The 24,897-nt window shown below is 37.6% G+C and overlaps 1 protein-coding gene across 1 annotated transcript in view; it reads left to right on the top strand.

Moving 5' to 3' along the window:
• The window catches only part of fam20ca (FAM20C golgi associated secretory pathway kinase a), a 72,237-nt gene that overhangs the window by 5,507 nt on the left and 41,833 nt on the right, over window positions 1-24,897 (top strand). The window contains exon 3 of the mRNA XM_051886065.1: window positions 4,584-4,662. Coding sequence (XP_051742025.1) covers window positions 4,584-4,662 — 79 coding nt within the window. The remainder of the gene's footprint in view (window positions 1-4,583; window positions 4,663-24,897) is intronic.

The following is a 24,897-nucleotide window of genomic DNA, read 5'->3' as shown; positions in this document are numbered from 1 at the left end:
GATGGCTCTAGGACCTGTGCTGCCATCCCGAAAGCAATTATTGCCAAGTGGTTGACATGAGCCAACTAGGTCAATGGTGTGCAAATTGTCATTTTGGTTAAATTACAATGAATTCTGGAGGCTAAAGGGGCTTTATTGAATGGATGTGCAATATGCATGTTTGAGTGGATGAGGAATGTGAAAATCGTAATAATTTGAGAAAATTGGCCATTTTCCAAAAATAGAGTACACTTAGTAGAGAAAACTTTTAGATATGTTACATAAACTATTATCAAACATAAGATTAATATGGCATGAAAAATAGTTAGTTTTAAACACACATTAAAAGTTGGTTTTATTTTTTTTGTCAGAAATTGCACTGTCAATGAAGCTCAACCACTGTTACCAAAGCTATTGTAAGAATAACTGTAAAGGTTAAACAAATTTAATTTAACAACATTTTGTCCCAAACTAGTTAGCCCCTCTGTATTTTGGCTAAATCTGTAAGCCTGTTACCAATTGGATGTAGTTTAAAAAACTATATGGTTTGTTTAATTTCAAAAATCATACAAATCTGGTTTAGTAAATGTCCTACGTTTGGTTAGTCTCAACCTCAGACTGTTGGCTGAACATCTGATACATTCACTGTAAAAAAAAAAAAAAAAAAAAAAAAAAAAAGAATTGTTGGTTTAACTTAAAAAAGTAAGTTACCTGGTTGCCTTAAAATTTTGAGTTTACTGAAATTAAAAATTTTAGTTAATACAATGGCAATTGGTTTAATCAACAGAAACTCAAAATATTATGTTATCTGAACCACATTAATTATTAAAGTTGATTTGACAAAAGAAAAAATGTTGTGATAACAAATCATGAAAATAATTTTTAGTGTTTGGCACTCAAAATGGGAAACACTTTGGAAGTTTCAAAGTCGTCATCTGATTGGTTGAATTTTATAGGTTGTCCGGGAGACGTGTGCGTCACGCGTCACATTCTAAACAAAGCCATCGTGAAGCCAAACCCCCTCATGGAAAAAGAAAGCCGTCGTGTTTACAAGTGTGACAATGAGCGCTTATCAGGATCAACTAAACACTGGAATTTTGAATGAATTAATTATTGGTTGTAAACCGGTATGTATGTTATTGCATTGACTATACATTTTAACGCCCCTAAACATGATGGTGAACAAAACAACTTGTGATTGGTTGCTTTACATATCAATCAGACGGCCTTTGGCCAGTCCTTGGCCAATGAAAGCTGTCAGTTTGAGGGTCTGGCTACGCGAGACTAACATTTTGGTAATGAGGTCGCAAATCTCTAAAATAAAATAAAACTGCTCATATAATATTTAGTTTGACCATCTGAGGTTGACATTTTTGAAGGTTAAATACGTCCTTTCACTCTTCATTTACTGAAAAAGGGGAAAAAATACTATTTTCAGATCCTATTTTGTCCCCTTTTCATGGAAAGTGCCATTTGTAAGTATTTTATTTAAGACTGTGAGGTATACAGAATGATCCACATAGACATGTTTGTGTGTGCATGCACTCAGGCACTTCAGATGGCTAGTAAACATCAGGACCTATTTCTGTAGGCAGAATGATGGCAGAAGCGGCATGCACACTTCCTTTTATTCCCAAGAGAGCGTGTGATTGACAACCACTCTTCTTCCATTAGTCTGAAAGTCCACCTGAAGATCTGTACTTTTTTCCTGCCCTGAGCACATCAGTCTGATACATCTGTATTGTGATGCTCTTATAAAAACAGCCTCTGACTTAAAAAACTATACTATATGAATTAAAAATATTATTTAATAAACCTGACACCAACTAAAATCATTTTAAGGGTTATTAAATATAGCTCATAGTTGATGACGTGTGTAATTTCTGTGCTACTAGTGTCACCACTTTAGCATACTTTCAAAAAGAATGTTTATTACGGTAATATTATGGTAATATACTTCAACTGAATGTAATGTTTAATGTTGCGATTTAAAATGTACTTTAAGTAAAATTTATAATTTGATATTATTACAAAGTGCACTTTTAGGTGGACTCAAGTAGGATAAGAAACATAGTCATGAAAGTGTGCTCTCTTTAAGTGCACTTATGTGGCCTTTTATTTCATTAATATGATATTATCTGCAATTACAGTTTTTTGAAATGCTTTTAAGATTTGAAGTACACTACAAGTGCACATTCAATACAATTATGCACACTTTTTTTTCACAACGGCAAATAAAATTTTGACAATAATGACTGTTTTCAAGCAGGTTTCCTGAACACTCCGCCTGTCTGCCATTGGTCAGATATACTGATAGTACCGCCCCAAACATAGCAATTTTTTTTAGTGTCACAGAGAATATTTGGGTTCACACATAGGTATTTATCATTTAAAAAAAAAATATATATATATATATATATATATATATCACATATCACCTCTTATGGTAAGAATTGTCTTTGTTCACTTTTTACAGTGTGGTTCAATACAGCTTCTGGAACAAATAGCACCTTGCTTGAGGTAGTTTTAGTCATATTAGGATTAATTAAGGTTATAAATTCAGCACTTGGTGAAATACTCTGCTGTGATTGCAGCGCTCTCAAAAAATTATACTAAAATAGTGTTGCTGGCAACATTTAGGATGCATTTAATCAAATAAATAGAGCAGTTCTCCAGGGATTGAAGCAAATCAAAAGATGCACAGTTAAACAATACTTATTTGTGTATGTGTAGACCTAGATACACTAGATAATAACACTTAGAGCTACGGCATTATGGCTCTGCTCAACTAATGAGTTCAATAAGACTTTACTGCTGCAGAATTGCACAGGTGCCCTCTGGGGAAATATGATACAGAATTTTTGGATTACTCGACGTAAAGCCATATCAGCCATCTTTGCTGTCCAATCTCATTAATCAGCTTGACAAAAACATGTTTTCTGCTGATGTAAGGTCAGTTTCCTGACTTTGCTTATAGTTTTAAGACTTCCAGAACTAGACTGTCTGGATCTGGCACTTAAAAAAAAGAAAATGAGAGACATGCAATGACACAGCCCTAGCTGGGAAAGCCACGAGAAACATGACTTCACTCTAGACAGTATGGTGTAATTTTGGGGGATTATTCGCTTTGTAGTAAATATGATTTGTTGTGACTAAGTTAAGCTGCCAAAGGCCTGTGTACACGCAAACCGCTTGGGAGGGGACTTCATTTAAACTTCAAAAAGTTTAAAATGCAGCTGAAATTCTTAGACAAGGTTACATTTGATTTTGAAAAACATTTATTCCACATACACATTTAACACATTTTTTTTTTTTTTACTTATTTCCATCCAATTTATGTCTGAATGTTGAAAATTTTGAAAACATCTTCATCATTGTACTATAATGCATGTATGAATCAGTGTTATTTTAGATGCTATTATAGTTTTTATTTATATTTTAAATTAGTTTGCTATTTTTACGTTTTCCCTTTTTATGTTGATTTTAGTTATTTTGCTGTGCTTTGTCATTTTTTAATATTATAATAATATATTATTTCAGTTTTAGTTATATTAAACATCAAGTTTAACTAAATTAAAATGAGAAATGAAAACTAGCTGGAAAAAAAGTTGAAGCTGTAGTTAATAGTTTTAGTTAAATGAGTGAGCGTCACATGACTGGCTGTCAGGCGTGCTCCATGGAAGACGGAAGCATAAGATACAAGTAACACAACGAAGTTTAATCTCAGAAACTGGAAGAAAGGGTAACAGCAAACACAGTTGACATAAACAATACCGGACATTGAACTGAACACAGGCAGGAACTTAAATACACAATACAAATGACAAACAGCTGGGAAGGTAATCAGTGTCCATGGTGAGTGATGAGTGGCGGGAACAGAGAAGCACATGACAAACAAAACAAACGTGACAAGGCGGTGACTGTGACACTGGCCTTGATTATTCATTTATTATATCAGAAATATCAAAGAATTTATATACAGAAAGATGGTTCACCCGTATTACTCTGATTGGGAGAAAGTGCAACGAGCAATATGGTGGAATAAGGCCCCGCCTTCTGAATAAAACAGCCAATCATAAAGTCATCGCATCACTGCAGCTGCTGTTAGAAGCTTTGTTTCCTATAGAAACATGTCAGATTTAATTGGTGATTTCAAATATGATATTTAATCGTAAACCTTGTGAATAGTTTTGGGGAATTTAATGTTTGCCTGTTCAAAGAGATAGGAGCTGCACTTGCATGCCCGAGAGGCATTTCAAAGATGGCCGCTGAGTGAAATAACTTCTCTTAAAGGGACTTTGCAAATATCTCATATTTCAAATGTTTCAAACTCTTTGACTCTCATAAACAGCAGATGGTTGCTTAGTCTTGTAAATCTGCATGTGTTCATGAGATTTGCTGACAGTCTGACAAAAATGCACTGCTGCTTACAAAACTGACTCCAAAACATCACAGCTAATACATGCTTGTGTGAGTTAGAGCAAAAGCTATTTAGCATGAATGCTGGAAGAGAAGGTTGTGTTAGTGTGTGGGTGTGTGTACATATTGTCTTGTTTTTAGAAAGCTGGTCGGCTGGTGTTACAGTAATTATGCTCCTTTCACAGCTATGAAGTCAGGCGGCACTCAGCTGAAGCTCATCATGTCATTCCAGAACTACGGACAAGCCCTGTTCAAACCTATGAAGTAAGTGATACTGCAGTCTTTCATTTTTCATGAATGCATTTCCAATAGAGAACCAGTTTTTCAGAACATCCCCTACTTTCATCCCAAGTGTATTTACGAGGCGTGGACTAAGCCTTTTGTGTTTAACAAAAACATGTGTTTCTGCTGTTGGATGTTGACCAAGATTAATAGTGTATGTAGTTGCAGTCTTTCTACATGTGTGAAATATGAAAAGTATGTTAAAAATAGAATAGGGTCAAGAATTGAGGCACGCTCGAATCAAACTCACATCGCCACATGGACTCACGCCTGGTTTCACAGACAGGGCTTAGATTAAGCCAGGATTAGGCCTAAAAATGAAAATTCTGTCATTATTTACTCACCCTCATGTCGTTCCAAACCCATAAGATAAAGATATATTTCTAAAAATTGTTCTCAATAAAGAATAGTAGAGTCCATACCACAACTAATAATGACGGCACAGAGAAACGATATCATTGGAATCACTTTCAGAACAATTTTTCTCCAGTTTATGAAAGATAAAAACATTTACAACCAATCAGAATCCATCCTGCTTTCAAGAGCTTGAGCATTTAAAGTGGTAGCGCGCATGTATAATAAACAGAACAATATCAGGTGGACACTAATATAGTTATCGTTATAGTTATCGTTCTTGGTGTGAACGGGCCTTAAGACTTTCGTTCATCTTTGGAACACAAATGAAATTTTTTTAAATGAAATCAGAGATTTCTGTCTCCATTTAAAGTCTATTCAACCAAAACTCTGATGCTTCACAATGTTCATAGATAAAAAGTAAAAGTAATCTGTAAGAATAGAGCGGTTTAATCATAGATTTCTGAAGAGGCACAGCCTCTTTGTATGATAAACCGATTTAAATTAGGCTTTTATTCACATATAAAAATTGATCAGTGAAAATACACAGAGCATTCAAATTTGGTAAACCGAAGCTCAAGCATGAGAACCGATGCAAGAACTTCCGCAAGAACCAATGCAAGTATGTCAAGCTAGTACGGTTGAGCTTAAAAATATCTTATAATTTGTGTTTTGGGTTTGGAATGATGTGAGAGTGAGTAATTGATGACAGAATTTTTGGGTGAACTGTCCCTTTAAGTGCTTTTCAATAGTATGAATGCCCTTATTATGATATTGAACAAAGCAAAGATAAACTGAGTATGCAGATATTTACCTATAAATCCCCATTGAAAACCTTTTTTTTTTTTACCCATTAAAGATTGCATCTGAGCTTGACGATTATTAGTAACTCCTCAGTTGTGTTCAGCATTTGTTGGCCGGCAGCATGAGCGTCCGTAAGATCTTTCCTGGTGGGTAATGATCAGTCTGGTTTTAATTAACATCGCCAGGCTTACGCATTAATTAAAAACTGCGAGACACTATCAAACGCTCTCGGGGATATTTGCCAGCAGAAGCTGTAACAGCCGCACATAAAACAGGGCGGATCGACGGAGTGTGTCTGCCATATTCCCTCTGTTGAAACAACACTGCCAGGGCTACCTGACTCATTTGTGATCAAATAATTGCTAGTTGATGCTTGATTCGCTTCCACCCAGAGGAAAACCTTTTTTGTTGTTGTTGTTTTCTTTGACTATGCTTTGTCATTTGCCATCTGTGATTTCTTGGTCTTTCTTGGTGGGTCCAGACAGAAGCAGTTGGTCGCTAAAAACACACACACAGATATTACGCAACAGTAGCATCAGGAGATGCACAATTCACACTCCAGACAAGGTGGATTATGCATGTTTGGATTAGTACTCCCTGCTGAAAAAATTACTGGCTTAGGACAAGATGAATTACTGCTGTGATGTACAGCATGATACTGTGCAAAAGTCTTAGGCGAGTGAGAAGTTTTCCCCCTGGTTTCACAGACAAGGCTTAAGCCTAGAATGCATGTTTCAGCTGTTTTAACTGAAAGAAAATTTCACTGGTATATCTTAAAATATGTCAGTGTCATTGTTTTGTCTCAAGATGCTCACCAGTAATGTTTTTGTCTAAGGCACTTTTAAAAGCTACTTAAATGACCTAACTGAACTAAGGTCTAATCCTGGCTTAATCTAAGCCCTGTCTGTGAGACCAGGCCTCAAAGATGCTTATCATCATTGTCTTTTGCTTTAGTGTACCATAGGGACTCGGGTACCTTCGCAATAAAGTGTTACCCAAATTAGCTGACTAATTGTTCAGGCCACCCACTGACTCGATTTTGAAAATGCTGTATTGCACATCCCTAATTTGGTGCTAGTCTCATTTGTGGACCAGTATATGGGTAAACTTGATGGTAAACTTGAACTTGGTCAAACAGCATGGTTTAATTTAATAATTTAACCTAACATGTCACATTCGGTAACTCATACGCTGTATCTTACCTTTTCCTCTCACATTAAAGGATTAATGAAAATTAGCCCAAGCTTTACTCACCCTCAAGCCATCCTAGGTGTATATGACTTTCTTAACAAGTTATGAAGTAAAATATCTAACTTCCGCCAGACCGCCTTCCGTATTCAACTTAGGAAGAGCGCAACGCCTCTTGCAGTTCAAAAAGCTTACGCTACGTCCTACACCTTCCCTATTCAACTTCCAGAAAAAGCTTAACTGACGTGACGTCAGTTCCATTTTTTTTTTTGTCACTTGAATATTGAAGGCCGGTTTGGCGGAAGCTAGATATTTTACTTAATTACTTGTTAAATATGGATATTTTTTTACACAAACACATCGATTCGCTTCAGAAGGCCTTTATTAACCCCCCTGAGCCGTGTGGAGTACGTTTTTGATGGATGGATGTGGATGGATGCAGTTTCTTTAGCTTCATACTTGTTGGTATCACTCACTACCATTGTAAAGCTTGGATGCGTCAGGATATTTATTAATATATCTCCAATTGTGTTCATCAGAAAGAAGAAAGTCGGTAACACTTTATTTTAGGGTCTTCTAACTAGTTGCTTATTAGCATGCATATTAATAGAATATTGACTGTTTATTAGTACGTATTAAGCACATATTAATGCCTTATTCTGCATGACTATATTCTACATTCTTAATCCTACCCAATACCTAAACTTAACAACTACCTTACTAACTATTAATAAGCAGTGAATTAGGAGTTTATCAAGTTAACAGTCGTAGTTAATAGTTTATGTGTTCCCTATACTAAAATGTTACCAGAAAGTCATATACACCTAGGATGGCTTGAGGGTGAGTAAAGCGCAAGATAATTTCAGAGGAAATCTGGGTTTGAATTTGCATGATACACCAACCTTCATGATAAACATCTGCTAGGATAACTCTTGTGCCAGCGACACAAAAAAGGAACATTGTGTATCACATGCTTTCTGTTGAAATCCCAGCTTTCATCTAGTTCTCAAGAAAGATCATGAAAGGAAACAATATTTTAGTGGATTGGCAATGTATGTAATAAAAGCAATAATTAAACATAATCTCCGACTAGACAGAGACAAACACTGAAAGACTGATTAACAAACAGAGTTCTCTTTTGCTGTGCTTCACAATTTTGAGCAATTACACTTTGGAGGCGTTAAAACAATTATATTGTGCAATGCATTTCTCGGTTTGTGCTGTAAATAATCATTGCTAAAGGACCAAACACCATGTGCTAATCTTGAAGAATCATCTATACATCATATTGACATGAATAGCCTGCCATATGGTCCCACTCAAACCATTGAACATCCAGAGCAAATGGCCACCCTCACCACAGCAAGTATGCACTTTTTCATCCCAAATAAAGCTCTTTCCCAGGCTCTATATCCATCTCCCACTACGAGAAGGCTATAGATTTCTCCATCTCTAAAAGCTGGGAGTATTTCCCAGAATCCTCGTTGACGGCACAGGGCCACCCTTTCCCTCACCTGCCCCTCTGTGCAGCCGTAAAGAAGCATCAAAGCTTCTTTTGATGTGCTGCTGCTTTGAGCTGGATGCTAATCTATCTGCAGGCGCATGGAGGGGTAACTGCTCCGGTTCTCGCAGTCTTGGAAAGCCACACGGGCTGGTGTGTGCGTGTATGTGTGACGAGTATATTGAACTTGAGTTATCTGACTGGGATCTAGGTGCAAATGCAGCAATAAATCATTGTGCAACCTTTCACTCTACCTTGTCCATGTTCAGTCAGAGACCGGACCAGGGGGACATGTGCCACGGAAAAGTACTCATCCCATCAGAATGAGGAAGGAGTAGCTGTAGTGTGTAGGAAAACCCTGCTCACTGAACGGTTTAATTATGCCACACCACAGCACTGAACGCTGATGATCGCCAATGAGTGAGGAATGAGATCAAATTAGAGAAAGACAGAGAGACAGAAAAAGCCCTTGTGTAAAAGAAGTAGCCTACACTTTAGCATAATTTTAAAAAGAGTGCTTATTACGGAAATAATATACTTTAAAAAATGTACTTAAGTACGAATTGAATGTAATGTTTTTTGACACTTAATTGCATGTTATTTACAATCTAAGCCCTGTCTGTGAAACAGAGTCATTGTGCGCACTCTTTATGTTGTCTTTTGTTTCCTTAATATTATATTATGTAAGTAAAGTAAAGATTAAGTGCACTTCTTTTCATATGAGACAAGGTGTTGTTTAGGTTAGATTTACAAACTTGACAACCAAGATTCTTTCTAGTGATCTGTCGAGTTAAAGCAAGAGACTGTGATTTACATGTTGAGATTGTGCGCACAACATGATTTACCCATGTCTTGTGTTGTTTGGTAACAATAATCTTATCAAAGTTAGCCTTAATGCTAACCCTAACAACACTTTAACTTAAAATGATTGGTTATTCCTCCAGGCAGCATGCAGATTATTCAGTGACTGTAAGAGAGGTTTACTATCAGTCAGTAATTTTCAGGCTGTGATACGTTTGTCAATTTGTCTCACACAACCAAATTGTTATGTTGCTCCATTAGCAAAATTAGCCAAACATCAAACATTTTTTGCTATATACCTACAACCCGAATTCCGGAAATGTTGGAACATTTTTTAAATTTGAATAAAATGAAAACTAAGACTTTCAAATCACATGAGCCAATATTTTATTCACAATAGAACATAGATAACATAACAAATGTTTAAACTGAGAAATGTTTACAATTTTATGCACAAAATTAGCTCATTTCAAATTTGATGCCTGCTACAGGTCTCAAAATAGTTGGGACGGGTGCATGTTTACAATAGTGTAGCATCTTCTCTTCTTTTCAAAACAGTTTGAAGATGTCTGGGCATCGAGGTTAAGAGTTTCTGGAGTTTTGGTGTTAAAATTTGGTCCCATTCTTGCCTGATATAGGTTTCCAGCTGCTGAAGAGTTTGTGGTCGTCTTTGACGTATTTTTCTCTATAGGTGAAATATCTGGACTGCAGGCAGGCCAATTCCGCACCCCTGGACCATGTTCACATATGGCTTCATTTTTGCATGATAGAGCTTTAGTTGGCATCTGCAGATGGCACGGCAGATTGTGTTTACCGACAGTGGTTTCTGGAAGTATTCCTGGGCCCATTTAGTAATGTCATTGACACAATCATGCTGATGAGTGATGCAGTGTCAACTGAGGGCCCGAAGACCATGGGCATCCAACAAAGGTCTTCGGCCTTGTCTCTTACGCACAGAGATTTCTCCAGTTTCTCTGAATTTTTTGATGATGTTATACACTGTAGATGATGAAATTTGCAAAGCCTTTGCAATTTGATGTTGAGGAACATTGTTTTCAAAGTATTCCACAATCTTGTTAGGCACTCTTTCACAGCTCTGCCCATCTTTACTTCTGAGTATAGCTAATCATTTTACAGACCTGATATCAATTAACTTAATTAGTTGCTTGATGTTCTCCCAGCTGAATCTTTTCAAAATTTCTTGCTTTTTTAGCCATTTGTTGCCCCCGTGCCAACTTTTTTGAGACCTTTAGCAGACATCAAATTTGAAATGAGCTCATTTAGTGGAAAAAAGTTTAAAATCTCTCCGTTTAAACATTTGTTATGTTATACATGTTCTATTGTGAATACAGATTGGCTCATGTGATTTGAAAGTCTTTTAGTTTTAATTGTATTCAAATTTTAAAAATTTGATACATTTTTCGGGTTGTATGATAAATATCTGATAAAGTTATGTTTTGTTGACTTATGCCTGATACAGATCCTAACAGCAAGTATTTGAACAGAAATCAGCCAAACACGACTGATAGCATTAGCAACTTACTTCTTGTAATCATACATTTTGAGGTTACTGAAATGTCATTTGAATTATGTATGTATTTATACATTCCCATCCCTCAAATTGTAGAGTGTGATGTTAGCAGTGCCAAAGTCATAACTTCAATTCCCAGGGTGAAAAAAAACAACAACCAGAGACTCACCACAATTTAATCGGAGTCCAAAAACAAGGTGCGTAGGCCACAAAATCCATTGTAGAAATAAGGGGGGAAATCATAAACACCATAATTTTCATCATTTCTGCAGTGTGCAGGGTTGTAATATTTATTTTTGCTCATTTTGATTCAAAGGGAATGTGAATTGATAAAAACATATGCCTTGAATGCGAATGTAAGATGCTTTGGATAACAGCATTTGCCAAGTGCATAAATGCACATTTGCAAAACCTTTTTGTTTTGACTTCCTATATTGGGATTCCAGCCTTGATTATCAGACCCATCCATAATTCACTCCCTGACTCCAGGATCTTATCCTAACCTCTATATTCAGAGGCCATTGATTGGTTAATAGGAATATTCCTGGGCCATCAAGAGTGTTGTTTGAGGAAAATGCCCTACTTGGATAAACCAACCCTCAAACAGCTCTCGTTTACTCACAAGTTTGGTCTGTAAGCAGCTCTTTAAAGTGTGTGCCAGGCTAGATGTGTCTCAACAGGAACAAAAACTCTCACGCAGCAAAATAGCTTGTGGATCTTTAAGCTAAGAGCCAAGTTTGAGTTTTCCACTCCTTTGATGTTAATGATTTTTTCCCCCTCGTATTGGTTTTGAAATTGCTGCAGTGCTTTGATATGAACTCTCACAGCAGCAACAGCAAGTCTTTTCAGCTACAGCTGGCATGCATTCAACACTGTAATGTAGAATATGTTCATGTAATGTAGAATATTGCATGGATCTCACCCTGGGAGATACCATCTTCCCCATACTATCTTTCTCCCTCTGATCGCCACTGGCACTGTGTGGTATCTCTGTGGTACCAGCTTCCAGTAAGTTCTGTTGTAGGCTATGTGCACACCAGTTTTCTTCATGGTACGTATGAGGCCGTCTTTACCTTATTAATGCATGTTAGGTCGATTTATGATATGGGAAATCATCTTGCTAAAGCACAATGCATGTCAAAACCTGCACTGAGGACTTTCAAAGTAAGCAGGGTTTATCAGTGTTATTATAAATCCAGTTGGAAAATCCAGGTTTATTCCCAGCTTCAGATGTGCTTTATCATTTAAAAAAAGGGGGGGAAGAAACTCTGATTGAAAATGTGGGCGGGAATAAAAAAGATGCATGATAAAACATGTTTTATGGTCAATGGATAAGCGTATTTAAAATAAATAAATAAAAACAGTACATTTGCCGCACTGTATTGGATCTCATATTGAAATATTCTGATATAGTAGAAGAGGCTTAGAATATTTTAGGTTCAAATCCTGTTACGGCAGTTCACATGTCAAACTCCATGAAATATGACAACTGGGGTAATGTTTAGAGCATGCAGTCTGAGCCCTCAGCCGTAGCGGGAAGTTAAGCTGAAGTGATGCATTTATGCGTAGTGTGTGGAGAAGGGTTGGATTTCCTGACCTGGGACCTGCTGAAAGACACAATGTTTAGGGATTACAGGATGTCAGATCTGACTGAAGGAAATTGTTGATGATACAACAATCAGATCTAGAAAACATAAAAATGCTGGTAAACCCTAATAATAAAAGTGCAAAATGTTTAAATTAAGAACCAAGGGGTCAAAGTTTTGCTGGTTAGCATAGTTACCATTAGCATTTATCTCTATAGATGGATCTCTAATTATAGACCTCCTTTGAGAAACTGTGCTGTTCTGCTGTTTTTCACACCACTAACATATTATCTGTAAAGGAAGAGAAATGTTATTGTTAGATTCTGCTTGTTTCAGTTTTGACAGTTTATTTTGGTTTCCCTGCTTGACACAAGAACAACCCACCAAAGTCAGTGGTTAAACCCAAGCCATCCAGTCGTGTCTGTATGATTTCCAAGTCCTCCAAGCAGAAATCATTTATGTTGGAGCCCCTGAGGAGGTTGAAGGAAACCTCCATTAATGCATGCATTTCTGAAGCGATGCAGGCTGCTCGTAGCCAGCGAGCAGTGAATCAACACGTCAAAGCGCATTGTCTGCCTTATTCCTGACAGCTGTCTCGCACAGCTGCACGGCTTTCTGCGCTGATCCAGGGTCTGTGCACAGAGGGAAGTCTGTTTCTCTGCTCATCTGAATGGGGACTTGGAGTGTGTGCATGTGTGTGGTGAATTCCAAGTGTTGAGATCTTAAGTTAAATAGCCCGATTGGATTTGAAGTACTTCCTTTGCAAAAAAAAAAAAAAAAATATCATGGCAACTGTAGTTACTAAATATACAATAGTTTTGGTCATTATGCTTTGGTTTATAATAACTAGAAAAAGCTATGCCTTGAAAAAGCCTACTATTTAATTACAATATACAGTATATGTTGTTTTCCATTTTTATTTAATCATAAAACTCAAATAATTTTGAATGGCTGTCAATAAAAAAAAATGCTTTTGCTTCTAGTGTAAATCTACCAGTAGGTGCTAATGGGGTCATACTAACCAGCCCCACCATGACCCCTTGCTTACCACAAATTTACAGTTGTTTCAATAACTGTAGTTGTAACTAGTCCTACTTGCACTGCTCTGAGCAGGAGCTGAACCAGAATCAACCAGCATGGAAAGCTAAAGGATGCAGCGTCAGTTGCTGGAGTGGCGCTTGTTAGGAGTGGAGTGAGGTTAACCTGAACAGCTCTTACTATCTGGCCTTTATTACACTCACCCCCCAAAGGTCACTACCATCTGGGTCATGGCACCAATGAAACTGGTCCTTCTCACATCGTAACAAGTGGGATTCGAACCAGCATCAACCGGCATGGTGACTAATGGACACAGCCTCTAGAATCAGTCACTAGCACACCTCTTGAGACTAGAGGAGTGAGGTTTGCTTGCATAGCTCTTACTATCTGGCCTCCATTACACTCAACCCCCTAAAGCTCACTACCATCCGGGTCACGGCACCAATGAAACTGGTCCTACTCGCATTGTAGTGAGTGGGATTCAAACCAGCATCAACCGGCATGGTGACTATAGGACACAGCCTCTAGCGTCAGTCACTAGCACACCTCTTGAGACCAGGGGAGTGAGGTTTGCCTGCACAGCTCTTGCTATCTGGCCTCCATTACACTCACCCCCTAAAGCTCACTACCATCCGGGTCATGGCACCAATGAAATTGGTCCTTCTCACATCGTAATGAGTGGGATTTGAACCAGAATCAACCAGCATGGTGACTAAAGGGTACAGCCTCTAGCATCAGTCACTAGCACACCTCTTAAGTCCAGGGGAGTGAGGTTTACCTGCACAGCTATTACTATCTGGCCTTTATTACACTCACCCCCCCTAAAGCTCATTACCATCCAGGTCACGGCACCAATAAAAATGGTCCTACTCACATCCTAAGGAGTGAGATTCGAACCAGCATCAACCCGCATGGTGACTAAAGGGCACAGCCCCTAGCGTCAGTCACTAGCAAGCCTCTTGAGACCAGGGGAGTGAGGTTTACCTGCACAGCTCTTACTATCTGGCCTACATTACACTCACCACCCTAAAGCCTTGTTTATACTTTCGCCGGTGTCCACTCGAAGCTTCCGCTAACTGCGTGCACTCCGCCCCAAACGAATAAGGTGTTTATACTTGATGCGTGCACCATTGTGCTATTCTTTGAAACAACAGAGGGCAGAGTAATTGTCCTCTAAACCAACAGGAAGCAGAAGAAGTAAGGTAATCAAAACTTGTACCTTGGCAGGACTCTTTCAGCGGAAGGGGCTGTCAACAGTAGTGCTGCAAACTCCAAAGTAATTGAATTGTTGTAGTTGTCTTGAGTGACATTTTTTGTGCTTTGAAATATTTTCTATCCTTTTTTTTTTTTTTGATAGACATTACAACATTTGTAATAAAACAAAGCTTAAACCTAGTTTTTGTATGTACTCTTTTTATATAAAAGTTACCAGAATGCTCATAGAACAATCCCTGAACATATTATAGTCCTGTTTAAGCTGTTCATCACTGTCTGGGATGCTAACATTTCTTTACATATAAACTGATTAGGTTGCCTATCAATTTGGAGGACACGCGTGACGTGGCAATGTTTGTTTTTAGTACACTTCACCAAACCCACACTACAAAAGAATCAAAGAATTGTGTAAAATCCAGTAAACCTTGAGATTATTACTTGTGGCATTAGAACAAAATATATGGATATGAGAACATTAAATACATATCTCTTAAATATTTTCATTTCATGAACATTTTTATTAAACATGGGTCTTTATGTTTAATAAAAGAATTATTTCTGCTATTTTAGGCTCATTTTATAAACAAATTTTATTTGAACAAGTCCAAACTGGGTGCTCGGCCAGTGTCGCCTCAAAGTCGTGCAACTTTGGAAGCTACAAAAAATGCTGTGCACACCGCCACACGAAATGGGTCTCGTGCACTCAACGTGCTTATACTTGTGAGGACGCTGTGAGTATAAACCAGGCTTAAAGTTCACTCCCATTCAGGTCACGACACCAATTAAAATGGTCCATACTTGTACAGTGACAAGTGGGATTCATACCAGCATCAACCAGTGTGGGAGGCATGTGCAATAACAAGGACACCAAAAAAGACCACAGCTTCTAGCGTCAGTTGCTGTGGAGCGAGGTTTACTTGCACAACTCTAGCCTCCGTTACATAGTCGCTTCGGTATTTTGATTTACAGCACATTGTGGTATACTTTGCAGTACTTTATGAGTGGTTCATTGTCTCATAAAATACATTAAGTACACTGTACTGTACCTTTGTCTTCTTGGTTTATGTTTCATGTTTTTAAGTCAATCATTAGTTCCTTTTAACAAATCCCTGTGAAAATGAATGGGAAAAATACTTCCGGAACCAAGGCCGTGTTGCAGCCCTCAGCTTGGTGACTCAGCTTAGCAATGACAAAAGGGGAAATCTGATGCTAGCTCTGAATTCTGTGAGCACAAGCCCTTGTTCTTTCAGTTCCACCTCATCTTCCTCAGGAACAAGAACAGTACAATTTATCTCCCTGATAGTATGTTGTTATGCACCAGGGAGCCAACCAACAGGAGCCTTGCTATCAAACAGCACAGAGTCAGATTTCACAGACGATTGTCCCGGTAGAGAGCTTTTGCCTTACTGCCTGGGGAACTAGTCGCTCACTGTGGCTTTTCTGGGCACATCAGGAATCAATTTGTTAGTTCTGACTTTTGTGGTGCAATACAAACTTTTTCAAAGACTTCTGGGGAATCAGCTGGGATTGATGAAGGTTCATCTTCTCACTTGGAGCAAAAACATGAAGGGAGGGGGTTGTGGATTGTTTTCTGAATTCCTCCTCCTGGCTGTTGTGTGACGGTATTACTTTGTAGTTATATTGGGAAACTATTATGAGAAGAGTGTCTTTTGCATGTTTGTGAAACAACCGTCCTCAGATGAGATGTCATTAACTTGGATACTTCTAGTTTGGATGTTTGAAACATGTTGGTCACATGTTGCGTTTTATTTTGGTTAGATTCCTCCACCCCTCCCCCATGAGTCATGCTTCATACACTGCATGTAACACTGGGAACCACATCTGCTGTAAAGTTGAGCGGTTCCTGCTTCACAATCTCAGCATTGTGTTTTAGTTTCAGTTTGGGCTGCTCAGTGAACGTGACCCTCGGCCCACTCCCTCATCTCTCATTCCCCTCTTTGTGATTCCATCTGTAAGATGGCAGGCAGTCAAAACACGCTCAGATAACAGCCCTCTCTCTTTTTCTCTCTCTTATAAGCATACGTTTACTGACTTTGTATGACTGTCCTCTCAGTTCCTCTTTTACCTCCTGTCTGTCTCACTCTGTCCCTGTCTACCTGTCTCTCTCCATGTCCAATTGTCTCTCTCTCTCCTATCCTTTTGACCTGTCTTTTGTCTTCCCTCTCTACTTGCCTTAATTCCACCATCTCTACCTGTCTCGTTCCCTCACTCACTTCCTCCATGTCCCCACACCTTTATATCTCTCCCTCCTTTTTGACTTGTCTCCCTCTCTACCTGGCTCTCTTTCTACCTGTCTCTCATCCTCCCACTTTAGCCATCTCTCTCTTTGCTCACCTGGCTCTCTTCTTGTCTCTTTTTCTCTTCCCAGTCAATTTAATTCTACCTGTCTCTCTCTTCCTCCATCTGTGCCTCGTTTCCCCTCTATATTTCGTCTATCACTACCTATCTTCTTGTCCCTCTCTTTCCCTATCTGCCTGTCTGTCTCTCACTACCGCTCTTCATCTCTATACTGTAAACCCGAAAAACTTGGCAAAACTCGAAAAAAATTGAAGCAATCAGTTACCTTAAAACGTTTAAGTTAAGAAATGTAAAGTTTAAGTAAGCAGAACTGGCAGATTATTATTTTGTATTCATACATTTTAATTGCTCTTAACAATTTAATTTATACTTAATTTAAAATTATCATGTAATCTTGCTCATTGGTAACACAATGTTTTGATAGCATTAGCATAGCATAGCAATTGCTGAATGAATCTCACACTTAACATTAATCTTGCACAAAAACAACATCATTTAACACTTAATTTTAGCATTTACTCTCCCTTTGAGTGTCATGGCAAAGCATGCTGGGAAAAAAGAAATCCTAGCCCAGTTTGTTAAATTTAAGTTTGTCTAAATTAAAAGAAACAAGTTCATAAAACTTAAAACAATGACACAAGTTAGATTACGTAAAATGTGTCAGTTTTGTGAACTCAAAAGAAAAAGAAAGTTCTAAATAGTCATAAAAGTTAATTTGATTGACTATAATTTAAGTTTACCCTACCAATTAATTACTTTGAGCATTAGGGTTTACAGTGTACCTGTCTCTCTCACACTATCTCTCTTTCTTTCTCCTATTCTACCTGTCTCTTTCCCCCACCCTCTTTCTCTCTCTCTCTCTTTCTTTGTCTTTAGCTCTTTTTCTGTCTCATATCTTCACTGCTTTCTGCCCTCAGATCTGCTGAATTGTATGTGACAAAGGGAAATGTGTGTCAGAATTAATCAGTGGACTTGAACAATAAAAAGCTCAGCAATCTCACCCCTGCAGACAATGAGGTGAGAGTAACTACTGAAGCACAGAAGCAGCATTGCGGATTTAAGGGACTTTTTAATCTCATCCCCAGTCATCAAAATGTGTTTTAAAAATGTTTCCAGAAGAGGTATTTGAAAAATTTCAAGCATATTTGTCATATCATTATAGCATCCACCCTGATCCATCTGTGATCTGCCCATCATAAATGATGTCTGAGAAAGCAGATGGTCCATTGTGTATTATAGCTGCATTAAGATTGATCTGTCCGTCCTCCCTCATCACAGCAGACGCCAGTCAAACTTGCAGTTCTAATCATCTTGTGCTACCAAAGAAAATCTCAGTTGAAATTCCATTCCATCTTGCTTTTTCTTTCGGTGCCATTAAAAACAGGACATGTCCTGGCTAAGGTTTTTGTCAACTTGTCTTGTGTTTTTATCTCCGTATGAGCAACACAACCCATATCACCTCTATCACCTCACCTCCACATCATTCGAAACTATGAATGTCTATCTTTGTTTTCAAGATTTGCAGATATTCTATTCCATACAGTGTATATTGTACCACAGCTCATTACACTTGACTATTGTTCTAGTGTAAAGCCACAGAGTGCTTCTGGTGGCTTAACGGAATGCTCCGGGTTTAATAAAAGTTTAGCTAAATCGACATCATCTGCAGCATGCTGTTGATTTACACAGAAAACTATTTTGATTCATTCCTCAGTCTGTACAAACAAAAAACATGTTGACAGAAATACACTCACGCTGGAGGTCTATGAGGAAGTGTTTTGCATTGACCCGCATACTTCCACTGTAAGTACATACCTGACAATGCATTCTTTGTCTGGCAGCATCTGCATATCGCAGATGTTGATAAAGACGATAGCAACGGTTCACCAAAAAACTTGTTATACTTACTCTTAATGTTGTTCCAAATCTGAATGTATTTTTCTTTCTTTTCTTTCAAATGGAGATTAGAAAATGCAACTGTAGTGCTTTTCCCTCCTTTTTTTTCTGAAATCTTTTTGAGTGACTCTACACTTAAAAATAAAGGTTCCAAAACTGTGTTTTTGCAGTGATGCCACAGAAGAACCATTTTTGGTTCCCAAAAGAACCTTCCAGTGAACAGTTCTTAAAATAAGCCTTTTTTGTCTTAGTTTGGAGAACATTTTAAGAACCTTTTGAAGAACATTTTGTGGAATGGAAAGGTTCCTGTGGATGTTAAAGTTTCTTCTTGGAACCGTCAATGCCAATACAGATCCTTTATTTTTTAAGAGTGTGCATTATTAGCAGATTCAAGAAACTGAATGTGAAAAGAATGGAGCGTATAATAATGGCCCACGCGAGCTGACAAACCGGTGATCTCCCGGCTTTGAGTTTGAGATTATCTCCAGACAAGTTCATTAATCCTCTCACGTTAATGGAAAGAACAGATACAGCTTCCCTGACAGCACGTCAGGCCCTAGTAATCTGGGATGTGCAGAAAATGTGCGATAACCTGCACATTCAGCCTTAGGATCGAGACTCTAAAGGAAAAGGTTGGAGACAAAGAACAGCAATGCGTTGCCAGTAATATATCACAGAAGACACATCTTTAAGACCAACTCAGGTTGAGGCACTTCACATCGTACCATACATGCTTTATTAAAATTTCCAACAGTAATTGTCCTCTAATTGTACATTTAATGTCTCTGATTATGCCACCTTGGTTGTGTAATTTATTGTGAATAGGTGCTAAAAAATGTAACTTGTGTTTCCGCTCATGCTAATGGTACATTCGTTTAGATGTGTGGCTTCTTCAATTATGCTAAATGTTATGGACGAATACATTTAAATTAACCAAGGAAAATTTTAGAGCACATTAGAAAAAACAGGATTCATTCTCGCACTTTGTGATCATTAAATCAGTGCCATGGCGGTAGATTTCACTTCTAATTACCATTTACAAGAATAAAAAGCATTTGAATATCTCTAACCGCCGTTGTACCTCCAAGTAAAATGACAAAGTACAGCTTTAATAAATGAAGGAATACAATCCCGCAGTTATGCATGGGATTAAGAGCGAATGTCTTAATGAAGAAGAAGAGGAAAAGTGAGGCCAAGGCTTCTCAAAGTTTGTGGAATATGCTTCAACTACAACTACATCTTAATTATGCCTTTTCTCAAGCGTGAAGGACTGTAGCAATCATTATCTCTACACAAACCCTTTCTTTTTGCTCATTCTAGCCAGCATGTAGTCAGATCTCTGATCATCAGGTCATGTATCACTTGGTCAGAGCTGAAGAAATGTAATCCTATAGCTTGGCTTTTTAACCCTATTCTGCAGAGCAGCAATTAGTGCTGGTTGATTAAGCTAAAAAAAAAAAAATTATTTCTCAATATGTTTCAGTCTTTTGCTGATATTCAGTATATATTACAATATTTATGTCTTTATTCTAAAAGTAAACATTTTTTAAATTAGATGAACCATTCAACCAAACAGGTCTTGATGCCAATTAGATTCATATTATTTTAGAACAAAAACAGAGTAATAACATCAAGTTAAAAATAATCATCTACGGCATGCTCAATTCCATATTTTTTTTTTTTTAATAAACTAAAACAACAATAGGTTACACTTTATTTTAATGTGTCCTTATTACAGTGTAATTTTACATTTAAGTACTGAGTAATATTAATTAAATGTGCAGTAGGTGATTTCTGAGAAACGCTGTTGATTTTTGAAATCACCAAAACAAACACGCCCTAAACACTACCCAAACAGATCACATGCACCCCTATCTTGATAGCTCCGCCCCCAAATTCATGAACATGCTATGCAACACAGGCACTTCCCCCCTAATGAGTGTATACGCTCCTTACTGCTGATTGGCTACAAGTGTGTTTTAGTGCTTGGTCTGGTCCACTTTCAACGCCGTTTCTCAGAAATTGCTTACTGCACCTTTAACAACTATAGGGTTAGGAATAGGGTTTGATTTAGGGTCAGTTGCATGTTAATATGCGTTATTTAAAGTTATTACTACAGTAAGTACATGTAAGATCCACCCCCAAATTCATGAAGATGCTATGCAACATAGGCACCTTCCCACTAATGAGTGTATACGCCCCTTACTGTTGATTGGCTACAAGTGTGTTTTGGTGCTTGGTCTGGTCCACTTTCAACGCCGTTTCTCAGAAATTGCTTACTGCACCTTTAACAACTATAGGGTTAGGAATAGGGTTTGGTTAAGGGTAAATATGTGTAATTTATAGTTATTACTTCAGTAAGTACATGTAACATGTTTAACAAAGACACTAAAATAAAGTGTTATCCAACAGTATTCACCAACATAATATGTAATACTATATATATTATATTATCAGAACAATCAAAGCGAATATAGTGTGAATGTTCAATATAATACACAGCCCTATAGCTGCAGTTTTCCTTCACATTTAGCCATTGTCTTTGTCATGAACTGTTATGCTTCAAGGTATAGCTGAACTGCCATGGACAGAGAAGTTTTTTCTTCCTAACTCAGCTCACGGTTAGAGCTGGAACACAATGATGTGTTATAATGGTGCTAAAGGCCCTCAGCAATCTTGCCTAAATGGCTTTATTTGAGAAGTGTTTCAGTCCTTGCACACAATTGCTGACAGCTTCTTCAAGCACACTATGCTTTTTCTTGGAACTAAAGTTTTGCCGTAATCAAGCAAACACCATTTAGAGGCCTAAGTGTGTTACTTGAGTTTGGAGCCAAGACTGAAAAGACCTTCCAGAGATCTTAATGTAGAAGTATAGTATTGATACCTGCACGGGCCTGAAATAAACTATGTTCATTTCTAGCAGTAAACAGGTCTCAGTATCCGAAAGAGAAAAATAAGCCTAGTCTTTTTTTAAAATCTCTTTATCCTGGAAAGCCACCACTATCCGCCCGCATTCCAGCAAGACCGCAATCCACTAAATGTTGTTTATGCATTTGTTCTATTTATGAATTAGATACAGTTTTAGAAACTGTACAGAGAAGATGATGGGTTCACTAACATTTTACCAGAGGAATTAAATAAAAAAAAAGAACAGACCTCTTTATAAACAGGCCTGATTATAAACAGTAGCTATATAGGGCTTACTATAACTTATATTAAACAATTTACTAGAAAAAGAAACATACAACAATAGAAATCAAAGTTTAAAATTTGATTGGAAGTGATAGGAAGCACTTAAAAAGTAATATTGAACAATGATGTTTTTTTTTACATTAATTATCTAAATGAAAGTGTATAATAAAATTTCAGGAAACACCTTAAATAAATAATTATGTAAATGTCAGTTTACGTAAATATAAGCAATAAGCATTATCTCGAATATCTTATCTTATATTATCTCAAACCCAATACCTAAACTTAACAACTATTAATAAGCAGTAATTAGGCTTTTTTTGACGGAAAAGTTATTAGTTAGTTGATAGTGAGAATTGGACCCTAAACTAAAGTGTGACCAAAATAAAATATAAAAAAGTAATATTAATAAAACAACAACAAAAAAAATAGTATTGTTCCCTAGAGGATGTGACTGACAAGCTCTTTGAGGGTCTGAAATTGAGCACACACTTCTTGGATTCTGGTGGAAGACAAAATGTTACACAACACAAAACATCTGCATAAAAAAATCCTTCATAACCATTTACTTGACAGCTAAATAAAAGATTCTAAATCAACAGCGATTCTATTATGAATCATGTGCCACCGGTAAATGACGTTTTAATGAGCATCAGGCTGTTTTAATTAAGAGTGTGACAGTTGCCGCAAGGGGGGGCGGGGTGTATTCTTAGGTTGTTGTTGTTGTTGTTGAACTCTGTGGAAAGAGCCCAAAATTGAAAGCTGTGGAAAGCCACACTGTTATTGTGGTCGTTTCTGTGGCACATCTAGTTTGTTTAAGTAGACACAGATGGAGAGTTGACAGAAAATCTCCGTATCTCTTTCTCTCTCTCCCTCTTTCACTTCTCTTTTTGTGTCGCCATTTGTCTTTCTCGTTCTCGCTAGATTTGTTGATCAGACCTCAGCAGCTGCCGGATTCACACATCTAGAAACTGTTTTCGAAGTCTTTCGACTCCTGAAACTTGGTTCAAAACATAAAGCCTTTTCGAAAGCCTTCAGCACTGTGCATGTAGGAAGAGAGCAACTCTGTTGAGATTCATTAGTCAGATGTTAAGAGTCAAACATTAAGAGGAGTTTAACTTTAGACAGGAGTTTGCATCTCAACAAGCAACTGAAGCTAAATTCAGCTTAAGATACTATAGCTGTGCCCAGGCTGGTCAATAACTGGTCTGAGATGGTCAGTAGCTGGTCTAAAATCGTTATTACTTTCTCCGAGCTGGTCATTAGCTGGTATTTAGTTCAAGCTGGTCACTAGTTGATCTGGGATCATATGCTATAGCTGCTATAAAATGGCTATTAATTGGTCCAAGCTGGTCATTAGCTTGTATAAAATGATTATTAGTAGGACCAAGCTGGTCATTAGCTGGTATAAAATGGTTATTAATTGGAGCAAACTGGTCATTAGCTGGTCTAAAATTGTACTTATTGGTCCAAACTGGTCATTAGCTGGTATAAAATGGTTATTAGTTGGACCAAGCTAGTCTAAAATTGTACTTATTGGTCCAAGCTGGTCATTAGCTGGTATAAAATGGTTATTAATTGGTCCAAGGTGGTCAATAGCTGGTCTAAAATGGTACTTATTCGTCCAAGCTGGTCATTTGCTGGCATAAAATGGTTATTAATTGGTCCAAGCTGGTCATTAGCTGGTCTAAAATGGTACTTATTTGTCCAAGCTGGTCATTTGCTGACATAAAATGGTTATTAATTGGTTCAACCTGATCATTAGCTGGTATAAAATGATTATCAGTTGGACCAAGCTGGTCATTACCTGGTCTAAAATTGTACTTATTGGACCGAGCTGGTCATTAGCTAGTATAAAATGGTTGCTAATTGTTCCAAGCTGGTCATTAGCTGGTCAAAATGGTTATTAGTTGGACCAAGCTGGTCACTAGCTGGTCTAAAATGGTTATTAATTGGTCCAAGACAGTTATTATTAGCTGCCCTAATATTTTCATTAGCTGGTCATTAGATTGACCAGCAACCAACCAGTTACCTGCTGGTAATACCAAGTTAAGTTGGTAGTGTAATGTCCAGCTTTTTGCATCTTTAAAGTAATGCACAGTTTTTTTTTTTGTTTGTTTGTTTTTTGCTTCAAAACCTTCCTTTATTACAGAAGTACTAGACAACATGAAACTGCATGTGTGATGCATTAAACTTCCTCAAAGTTGTATATTTCTGAGGGATATTCAGCAGGAAATATTTATTACTGACTGTAAATTATCCCTTACGTATTATTTTTTCCAGCACGACCTTGTAACATCAGCATAACATTGTTTCGGGGGCAGAGAAAGTTATTACATTTTGATGAAAGATTATGAGAAACTTTTTTTCTTAAGAACAGCATGCACTGTTGAATTTTGCACAATAAGACCAGTGACATTTATGAAGAAATTGTTATGGTCATTCTCTGTTCCTCTCCTTTTCTCCTCCTCTGTTCCTACTATGTCTATTCTGACCCTATGAACCTGGCAGGCAGATTTTCCATCTACAGCGTCTGTGTACTTTGCAGTAAGAACAGTAGCCCAATATCTATGGCAGCGAGACAGTTTGAGACATGTCTTTTTTGAGATTTTCCGTCAGCCCCTGAGAATTGCGCACTCCTGGCAACAAAGACACCGTTAAATTGGAAGCGTGATGGAAGTGTGGCTCCGTTTTGACTGTAGTGTTTTCTCATTTAACCAAAAATGCTTGTGAGATTAGAATGTGAAGTCAGCCCTCAGGTGGAAAAACATGGTGCTTTTTATACTCATTCT

The sequence above is a fragment of the Ctenopharyngodon idella genome, chromosome 3, assembly GCF_019924925.1.
Source record: "Ctenopharyngodon idella isolate HZGC_01 chromosome 3, HZGC01, whole genome shotgun sequence".
Classification (NCBI taxonomy): domain Eukaryota; kingdom Metazoa; phylum Chordata; class Actinopteri; order Cypriniformes; family Xenocyprididae; genus Ctenopharyngodon; species Ctenopharyngodon idella.
This window is presented reverse-complemented; position numbering and strand designations above follow the sequence as displayed.